The sequence below is a fragment of the Dipodomys ordii genome, unplaced genomic scaffold (genome assembly GCF_000151885.1).
Source record: "Dipodomys ordii isolate 6190 unplaced genomic scaffold, Dord_2.0 Scaffold26, whole genome shotgun sequence".
In the NCBI taxonomy this organism is placed as follows: domain Eukaryota; kingdom Metazoa; phylum Chordata; class Mammalia; order Rodentia; family Heteromyidae; genus Dipodomys; species Dipodomys ordii.
This window is the reverse complement of record NW_012267242.1, coordinates 13,341,241-13,351,985: the sequence shown is the minus strand read 5'-3', so window position 1 is coordinate 13,351,985 and position 10,745 is coordinate 13,341,241. Positions and strand designations below refer to the sequence as shown.

Genomic DNA, 10,745 nt, shown 5'->3' with positions numbered 1-10,745 from the left:
GTTTAAATAGGGATACAAGTGGACCCATTGCAACAATGAGATGTACAAGATGTTATGTTGAAAATGAACTTTACAACTTTGGTGGGGGTGGGTGGGTGGGGGCGGGGAGGAGATGGGAGAGCAGGGATGGTAGGGGAAAAAACAAAGGAGGAGGCAACAATGCTTGGTAAGAAATGTACTCATTACCTTTTTCATGTAATTGTAACCCCTTGGTATGGTATTTTCACAATAAAAAAAACTTATTAAAAAAAGAATTTCAATGTGCCTAGTTCAGAAAAATCAAGGCAGTTATTTTTAGGGGCTCAGAAATATTGACCCTTGGGACAAGGTACTGAATAAAGTCTTTAGACAAGGAGAAAGCACTTAACAAATTCAAATCTCACAAATGACTACCTCAATAGAGGTATCTTGCCAAGACTTTTGTACTTAAAGAAGGAGTAAGTGGGAAAAAATATATAACTATTGAAGATTTGAGATATAAGATCAAATTATAAAACAATTTTCAGCTTATCCATTTGCATGCTCTGTTCTTACAGATATTAAGAATTGGTAATTTGTCTGTCACCTTTAAAACGCAGAAATATGATATTTACAGAGAGCTGCATATCTTTAGCTAAGCAAAGCAGCCTCAAGAAAGCAAAAATGATCACAGAAGCTACAGATCAATGGATGTGAACTCCCCTGTACCCCCCAAAAAAACCCAAATCAGAATACAAATCACTCCCCTGCTCCGGTCATCTTATTTGTGTTTTCTAGGGGGGAATAGTCATTGTCTTTTGCTATGGCTCCCACTTGCAGTTAAATGATGCCAGTTCTAATTAGTAAATTCCTTCAAATATAAAGAAATAATAAGGGGATAAAAATGTTGACCACCTCTATTTGATAAGTATGTATTTGGTACTGTTCCTTGGGAATGTGTACAATTATTACTTGTTAAGTAAAAAATACGAAAGTCCTTGATGAGAAAGTAATATTTATTTTAAAATTTACCCTGTATGACATGCTTTTAAAAAAAGAGTTACTTCTGCTACATTTCAAATCTGAAGGCTCAAGAAACAGCATATGTACCAATGAACTTTGATCTGAACTATTTTTATTTTCATGAAGGATAATTTTACTTGGAGAAATAACTGACAGGCAAGATGTTAGACTTGATGTTCGATAGATCTTTCTTCCAATACCATCTCAGTGAGATGTCATGTTGGGAAAAAAAATGGTTAGCCTTTATGTGTGGATACAACTGGTGACCTTTTTCTAAGCACTAACTAAAAAATTAATGATCCAACTCTCCTTAAAGTGTGATCCACTATATGTATGGTTCCAACTTAGCCTACTAGAGCTTGAGACTCCTTGGGCGCTTGATGAAGCAAGGGCTATCACTGAGGACGCTGTTGGCAGGTGTAATGGGCAACTCCTTGGAACTTCAGTTGGATTCTAGGATCTGGGCAGGACTCGCACAGACAAGATTAAAAAGCTGCAGCTATTGGCTACTGTACTGCAAGAAAATGAACTTGGCTAACAGCCGGAATGAGTTGGAAAATGGATGAAGAATGTAGACTAGCTACATCTTTATTGAAGCTTTGTAGAGCTGACCCATGGAAACTATGAGATAATAAATACCTGCTATTTTAAGATATTAAGTTTTTACAAATATTTAAATTGTTATTATAAAGAGGATGTAGTTAAAGTTACATAAATCAGGTAATGGGTACATTTCTTTTGTTGTTGTTTTTGTTGTTGGTTGTGAGGGCTGAACTCTGGGCTTGGGTGCTGTCCCTCAGCTCTTCAGCTCAAGGCTAGTGCTCTACCACTTGAGCCATAGCACCACTTCTGGCTTTTTTCTGCTTATGTGGTGCTGAGGAATTGAACCCAGGGCCTCATGCATGCGAGGCAAGCGCTCTACCACTGAGCCAACTTCCCAGCCCTGAGTACATTTCTTTTTGGACAATATCATCCCTTCCCTCAGTCTATCCCATTTTTTCCCTCTCATCCCAGATATTATGGTATTAATATGTTGCGCAATAGAAAGCTAATGTAGTATTTATTGTTAGTGGTTTAGGCAAAAATCATAATTTTGGAATGCTCGTGTTGTCTTATTTGCTTACATAGAAGCACCTCACTTTCCCAATACTGATGCATTTTTATCATGAGATGAGTTTATCATGATATAAGTTTATAGTTTGTAAAAAGAAATTAGCTTCCCCCCCAACTCCATATAAATTCTCAGAGGTTTATTCAAACTGTTATATGTGTCAATGGTTCAATATATTCAACAGTTCAGTAGTATCTTGTGTTTGAGATATATTTGTTTGTTCAATCCATCCTCTTGTTACAAACATCTGGGGCATTTCCAGATGCTGTTCTGTATGAGGATTATCTAGTCCCCTACATTGACATTAGTGATGCATTTTCTTACCAACCAAACAGACAGACATGAATACAAGAACTCTGACTCAGCTAACTCTGTGATATGCACTGAGAATCACATTTTCAGAGTACTCGTAGGAATAATAGCCATTGATAGGGTCAGAAAGACTCAGCTATAGAGAGGTGGGATCTACTCATACAACCATGGGCAGCCATTTCCCACCTAAACACAAAGCGGTCTGAATTCCTGAAAGGATCATGCAGTTTTCCTGCCACCCTGCTACAAAGGTTTGACATCAGAGGTTTCTGTCTTACTTGGCAGCCCAGCGGGAAACCTCTTCTCTGAACAGATCTTGTGTAAACCAGATGCTGTCTTGTTTTCTGTAGCACACACGAAGACTGATGGCCTTACTAGGAAAATGAACATGGCGAATCAGAAAACCAAGAGGTACTTGTGAGAAGAAAGATGGTAAGGACAGCAGCCACGTTGTGAACTGTACTTCTAACCCTGTGTGTTGAGACATGCTACCAGTGTGACTCCTCAAGGGAATGTAGTATCTGCCCTCTACTGTTAGCTTTACCAAATGACATTCTGCTTACTGCTTAGGGAAGGAGCCTGGATCTGAGAGTACTCCACCCTGCCAGCTGTACTATAACCTTGGGATGGAAGTGTCTTTTTGAGTCAGTGGAGTGACTGTTATTGGGGAAGCTTCCCACAAGAGAAATATTTAGAATTGCAGTGGGGGAGTTATGAGGCACAATATAAAAAGAAAAAAAGCAAGCCTAAGATGCCACTCCTGACCCTTTTGGATTACTATCCTGAAAACTGTGGCAAGACTTCAGGAAGGTTCCTCTAGCTCATCAACACCTTGGATTTTCTTTAATCCCTTAAAGAAGCATTATCTATAAAAAGCGATTTCAGTTCCTCTAGGCCATCAGCACCTTGGATTTTCTTTACTCCCTTAATGAAAGATTATATATAAATGCTATTTCAGTTCCTAGTGTAACTGATGTTTAAGAAATGAAGAAGTATTCAAAGGACAAAATGTACAACATTTATTTTACCCAAAAGTTGAAAACAACTACTGTTTGTTTGGCAGTGCTTGCTATCATATGTTACATGTCACAATATTTTACATGAGTTTGATATTGTCCTAACATTTTTCCCAATCAGGGCTTGCTCATTTAGTGATCATGATTCCTAGGGAAGTAGTAACTTTTTCCATCATGCCAATGAGCCACAATAAGAAATTACCTTACCATGGTTTGTTTATTTGTTTTTGGTTGATTTTTTGGTCGTGGGACTTCATCTCAGGGCTGGGCATTGTCCCTGAGCTTTTTCACTCAAGGCTAGTGCTCTACCATTTTGAGCCACAGTGCCACTTCCAGTTTTTTTGGTGGTTAATTGGAGGTAAGCATCTCATGGGCTTTCCTGCCTGGGCTGGCTTCAAACTGTGATCCTCTGATCTCAGCCTCCTGAGTAGATGGGATTACAGATGTGAGTCACCAGCACCTGGCCTTACCACGAATACCCATGTGATGTCATTTTCTCCTACAGGTCTAAAACTGTTCATCAATTTGCAAACATTATGGGACTTTTAGTATTTCTGACATCTTTCCAAACTTACTTGTCATAGTTGTACATCATGGAGGGACTTTATATATACTCCTTTGACATTAGAAAGCCTCATCTTATCAAGAAGGTCACTCCCCAATGATCCACCTCAGCCCCTCTGAAAATCCACCCTCCCTCCACGAAATCCTGCTCTGGAAGGAAGTTTCTGGATATTCTAGATCTGGTCAGCAGAGTCTTTGAAGTCTCCTGGTCACCAGGAAAATTAAGAAGACATAAAACCAGCAGCAGAAAGTCTAAGGATCTGGGCTCTGGGTGCAATTCAGACATACAACTAATGAGTAGCCTTAAGTGCTTACATTTGCCTCCTGGATATTCTTTTGTGTCCTTCTATGGAAAATGAGTAGGCTGGATTGTGTGATTTTTTCCAACTTCTTTTTATTTATGTAATTATTTTTAATTTGTTGTAAAGGTAATGAACAGGGGGTTTCAGTTACTTAAGTAAGGTAATGAGTACATATCTTTTTAAACAATATTATCCCCTCCCTCATTTTCTTCCCTTTACCCCTCCCCATAATCCTACCCCCAGATTGTAAAGTTCATTTACAACATAGTGTCAAGTGAGTATCAATGTTGCATTAGTTCATCTTTTGTCCTACTGTTTCTGTGATTCTCTTCCCCTTCCACAGATCAGACAAGCTTATATACAAGACAAAGGGTATAGAAAACTAAAACAGAAAGGAAAATATAGAAATAACTGCATACAGGACACAGTAAAAACCTCTAATTTCCAAGTCTTGGAGTTTATTTTGATATACTTCATTATATATGGGTCCTATGCACTTAGTGATTGGGCTATTGTGATTACCTGCTAAGAATATCATAGACATATTCTATTTATATATTGTGCAACCTATATTTCTTTGGGCCTGGCTTGTTTCACTTAATATATTTTTTCCATTTTTCCATCTTTACCTTGGTATTTTACATTAGAATGACCTGTTTTCCCTCAGTTTTGTGTTTGTGATGGCAAGTAACTTAAACTCAAAGAACTCACCTTTCCCCCTGAGAGCCATATCTTAGAACTGTCCTTGCTGCCATCCCCACTGAATCATCTCCCCTCCCCATCGCTCCTGAACAAATATATCCTGTGGTTTTAGAGAAGAGAGCCTAAGACCAAGGCCTGGTCTGATGCTGATGACCCTGGTGAGCAAAGATGCTGTTGAAGCCTTGAAACTCCTCAGTCAAAATGAGATTTCTCTCCCATCCCATCTCCATCTCACTCTGCTTCCAATGCTCCACCTGACTTTACTCTTTCTGCCTACTATTCAAGGGGAACCTAGCTGTAAGGGGGTACACCATTTCTCCTTTAGTTAGGCTAAAAGAGACTTGGTTGCCCTTCCCAAATTTCCATGCTAAATAAAACCTATTGGTCTATTGAGTTTGCCTTTCTGCTCTTTTTCTTTTCTTACACTTTGTCTTACCTGCTTTAGCTTTCTTCTTCCTGAAAACTACTTGAAATTTTTAGTCTTCTATCATGTTTAATTTGATGCATTTATTTCTATGTCTTACATAGAAAAGCATCATATATGTGTTGTATTTTGTGTACATGTGTGTGTATGTGAGAGAGACAGAGAGAGAGAGACAGAGAGAGAGACAGAGACACAGAGAGAGAATACTTGCATGTTTATATGTGAGGAAGGTACAGATCAACAGCTTAGAGAGCTCCTGGGGCAGGTGTGTGGATTCTATTCTTCTTCTGGCAACATCAGGTATCTTCATAGTAGGCAAGGAGAACTCAATAAAAGAAGACTAAGGAGATAAAGTCTGTGAATGTGTGTTGTGTGACTTGAGGAATCTAAGCATATGGAAGTTATGTGTACCAATGTTTGTATATCTGAAAGTCTGCCCCGTGTGAGCATGTGTGGGTGCTTTGTGAGAAGTAAAGTGTGAGGAGGGAAGTGTAAATGCTTGTGTTTGGCTCCATGTGTTGGCCATATCAAAGAGGAAAGATGAATAAACAACAAAAAATTGATTTAGAGTATGCACAGGTACCCACAGTTTGGATTAATTTTTTAAGAGCAATCAACCGAACAGAATAAGTACAACTTTGGGACAAGGACTTGGAGATTGCTTGAAGTGGGCACCATGCGTCCTTAGCTGTGAGTCAGTTGGGAGAACCAAGAAACCCCTGATCTAGCTATGGCTGCCCAAAGTAACAGCCCGAGTGGCCTTGAATCTCCCACGACAGTCCAGGAGTGTCCCACCACACATGCAACAGCTACATGGACACAGATACCGTTCTCAGTGTCTGCATCCAACGCTTCTCACCAAAGACCTCATGACCAGTTTTACTGTGCTGGTTCCTGCTTCATGATGAGAGAGCAGTGAATGTTGAACCAGAAATTGACACATAACCAGGAGTGAAGTTAACAGTGATTTAATGAGACCAGGACAGGGAAGATTCACTTGATCCCTCTTCAGATGAACCCTGACCCACGGGAAGACTAGCTCACTCAGTGAGCCTTTCATCCATATTTAGAAGCTCAGGAAGACACCTGAATGAGTATCAGGGATATCTTTTGAAGGGATGCAAAGGGAGAAAGATTATGACTCAGTGACAGCATGCTAATTTCAAGATCAAGCGGCCACGTGGGATTTAAGGGGAAGAAGGCTCAGCATCTGGCAATCGGCTCTTCAAGGGTGTGGCTGCAGACATTACTTCTGCTTTATCTTCTGCTGAGCTGGTGCTGGAGTGACTGTTGAGGGGCAGGGCTCAGGCACCTTGGGGTGGCAGGGCTCAGGCGCCTTGGGGTGGCAGGGCTCAGGCGCCTTGGGGTGGCAGGGCTCAGGTGCTTTGGGGTGGCAGGGTTCAGGCATTTTGGGGTGGCAGGGCTCAGGTGCCTTGGGATGGCAGGGCTCAGGCGCCTTGGGGTGGCAGGGCTCAGGAGCCTTGGGATGGCAGGGCTCAGGAGCCTTGGGGTGGCAGGGCTCAGGAGCCTTGGGATGGCAGGGCTCAGGAGCCTTGGGGTGGCAGGGCTCAGGAACAACTGGGTTGCAGGGCTCAGGAGCCTTGGAAGGGCAGGGCTCAGGAACAACAGGGTGGCAGGGCTCCTTGGGGGCGCATGGCTGCTGGGGTGGAGGCTGGCAAGGCTGTTTCACCTGCTGCTGCTGCAGCTGAGGAGGTACAGTGCAGGGCTGTTTCTGCTGCTGGGAGCTCATGCTTCAACAGTGGCTGGTTCTAGAGACAGAAAATAAACTCTGTAATTCCACAAAACAGAGACGAAGTCAAGTTCAATGCCAAATAGATGTCATTGCAGGCCCTTCTAAAGGAGAGGGAGCCTTTCCGTTCACCTATGAAGGTAAAATGTGCTGTGATCATTTCTAGGAACCTTCAAGAGCAAGAGTTTAAAGGCAATATGTTCTGCTCCATTTCAATGAGGTTCTTTCCTTGGCTTCCTTTCCTCCTCAGACATTCATTGAAATGCCCCTCCAAGAAAGCTGGATTCTGAGAGACACGTGAGTCTATCTAGTGAATCTTTTGGAAAGTGATATCCTAGAAACAATTGCAGTCCATCTATCCATCTACTCCGAGGCTATGTAGAATCCCTGGAGCATTTAAGGTGACTCTAGATTAATTCACACCCCTATTTTACTTCTGGCTTTGGCTTTCATAGTTCCTTTTAAAATATGTATCGCTTCCCATCTGTTTGCCAAATACTATTCCACTGTAGCTCACATTAAGAAGCTCTTCTTGAACCACGCTGCCCTAAACCACACAGCCCTTGGCTCTTCACAAAAACAATTTTCTTCCTTATATTTTTGCTTTCCCTTCCCCACCCCTCTCTCTCCATAGATAGATAGATAGATATAGATATAGATATTTGAATTATCCTCACAGGTTGTAAGTTTGCTAAGTTTCGTATTGGTCTCACTTACCTAAAGTGCCCAGTACATTGTCTTGAATACAATGAAAGTGCACTAGAGATTTATCTAATGAATTAACAGTTGTTTAGTAAGTATTATACCATTGTGGCTGAGAGTGTTCTGGAATGGAGACTTAGTCTTTCACTCCCTATGAACTTCCTGTGAGCATTTGAGTAGATTCTCTCCCCGAATCATGGGTTCCATTGCTGTTCCACCGAGGTGGCAGATTTCAGATTTAACCATTTGTAAGTTCCCTTTATACCCAAACAGTGCTGCAAGTTCAAGTGATTCCAGTATTTCTGACTCTAGTTATACCTTGCATCAACTTCTCTACACATACATACCCTGCCCACTGTATAGCAATAATAATAAACCAAGAAAGAAATTCAGATTAGTTGCAATCAGAGACTTACCTCGTACACAGAGAAGAAGAGTCTGCCTGGTTGCTTGGGTCTGGTGTGAAGGCAAGGGCCCGCTTGGCTTTTATAAGATGAACATCTCCAGGAAATAGACCTGCCCCAGCCACTATGTTTTCATTTCTACCTGTCACACATGACTCACCCCCCTCCCCTCCATCACCCTTTGACTCAGCTTTTGTGATGAAAACCACTCAGCTGATATAATGGCATTAGCAATCTGACCATGATGTCATCTGGATCCCATTGCCACCTCCCCCTCCAACCCAGGTGGCAAGTTTGTGTTTGGGGGAGGGTTTAGCAACAGGTTGTAGAGGATTTAATGAGTCAGCTCTGGGGTCAGGGCTGGTGGCCCTGCCACCTGCTGGGTTTACCAGTGCAAGGATTGTTTTGTGGAATAGAATAGGTATTAGCCATGAGCTGGAGGAGAAGGGAAGGGGAGAAGAGGACCTGGGGGGCACTTATTGTCTCTCAGTAAAGGTGGATGCTAGAGATGGGAGGAACTGATTTTAAGCTCCTATGATCATCTGGGGAAACTTGTGATCTCTGAAATTCACTTCTCACATCCCAACTCCACTGAAATACAAACGTTCAGAATTATTCACTTTTTACCCCAAGCCTCACCCTCATGACTGGTTGCTAATCTAGGTGAACTGGCTTCGCTTTCACCAACCACACCTTTGCCCCTTTGCTTTTGAAATGTGCCATGTCTAATCCTTCTTCTGGGATCACCTTGCCCTTCTGTTTCACCCAGCTGGCTGTGGCTCTTTCTTCCTTCCTAACTAGATTTTATTCTGCCCCCCCTTCTTAAAACATCTAGAAGACCTTACCAACCACCTTCACCCCAATCCCATCCAGAGACCTCAGTGCTGAACCCTTTGTCCTTCTTGTCCACTTTAGTCTTAGCCCCAACCTACAGATTCCTGCCAGCTGCAATATTTTCCTATCCTCTCTGACTTGCTACCCCTATGGGGCTCTCAAGGGTCAGAATTGTGCCTACTCAAACCAACAGAGTTCCCAAGGTCAGTTGCTTCCTCTTCCTGCAGCAAAAATGAATGGACTGTAAATGTAGGGGCACAGAGAACCTTTAATCCCACTTCTGAAGGCCAATTGGGGATTTGAAGCCAGGAGGTGTACAACAGATCACCCTAGGGCAAACAAGCAAACAAACAACCCAAGAGGAAATCAACCCCAACTTTTCTTTGTTTTAAGCCTTCTTAGTGCCCACATAAGAATTAAGCCCAAACAGAAAAGACTAAAAGGTAGAAAAGGGAGTTCAGACTTCCTGCCCTGGTGTCAAGTCCACTGCGTGTCTGGGAAGCCAGTGGCTACGAGAAGACAGGAAGAAGAGTTTGGCTTTATGCAGGAGCCCTTAATTGTTGCTTAGGCTAAATCCTCTTAAGTAGGAATAAAGCTGCCTGATGTTTGAAGTGGCTCTAGAGACAAAAGGTATTTCTAATTCAGCTAAAAATAGAAGGGAGTGAATTAGTATAGGGAAAGTAAGGGACTCAGTTTACCACAAGTATGGACATTGCATCCAGAAGCCAAGAATAGCACTGTGTTTCAAAGGGCAGTCCCTGTTTGTCAGTGAACCTGGGCTTCATCCTCAGGTCACTCCTAGGCATGCCTGGCATTATTATACTCAGTAATGTTTGCTACATGGAGGGTAAACAAATATAGCCTTGGGAATACAGTTGGTTTGAACAGGCACAATTCAGACCCTTGAGAGCTTGCAGGGCTAGAGAATCAGAGAGGGCCAGGATAGGAAGGGCCCAAGATAAGAAGGAAAAGGCTAAGGTCCTGAATTATCTATCTCTAATTCAGGTGATTTCACTCTGCAGGAGGCCTCAGAGCAGTACAGTGCCATGGTCTGGGTTCCCAGACCAAAGAGACAAAGGATGCTGCTGAGCACCTACCCAATGGGGCTCTCCTTGTACACGTGTTCTCAGGATTCTCCCTGACTTGGGGACTTCTCTCTTCTGGGAGCCAAACAACAGTTAGGCTCCAGCAATTTCCTCTTATCAAGGTAATGTGAGACTGAGATCACTGATTGAGAGCTGCATTCCTAACATAATTTACTAATGGAGTGACCTTTGAAAATCCAAATTGCCCTAAATCTTAGGTGTGGATGGCTCTTCTTCTTCTTCTCAGATTTTTCTCTTCCCACCATACATACCTGAATGTTTATGGAGCACCAGCTGGCTTCACAGCTGGGTCACCTCAGGTAAACTTGAGTCCAAGATTAGCCTCCTACTGTGTCTGGATAGGCATCTAAGCACAGTACGTGGTATACAGTAGCTGCTTCGCAATGGATGAGTGTAAAGTGATGGCTGGCTGACTGACTGAATGAATGAATGGGTAAGGGGATGGAATGGCATTATTTTTAATAACACACGCAGAGACTTCTTTGATAACTACTGAGAAGTCTCTTGCAAGAGGAACATTCCTTTGTGTTTGTTTCT

At 42.4% G+C, this 10,745-nt stretch overlaps 1 protein-coding gene across 1 annotated transcript; it reads right to left on the bottom strand.

The window, feature by feature from the left end:
• Positions 1-6,658: 6,658 nt before the first annotated feature.
• LOC105984853 (cornifin-B-like) lies at positions 6,659-8,337 on the bottom strand. The gene is made up of 2 exons (XM_013015169.1): positions 8,281-8,337; positions 6,659-7,181 (listed from the first exon to the last, which is right to left on the bottom strand). The coding sequence occupies exon 2, from the start codon at positions 7,160-7,162 to the stop codon at positions 6,659-6,661; it is 504 nt and encodes a 167-aa protein (XP_012870623.1). The 5' UTR covers positions 7,163-7,181; positions 8,281-8,337.
• Between the last annotated feature and the right edge of the window lie 2,408 nt (positions 8,338-10,745).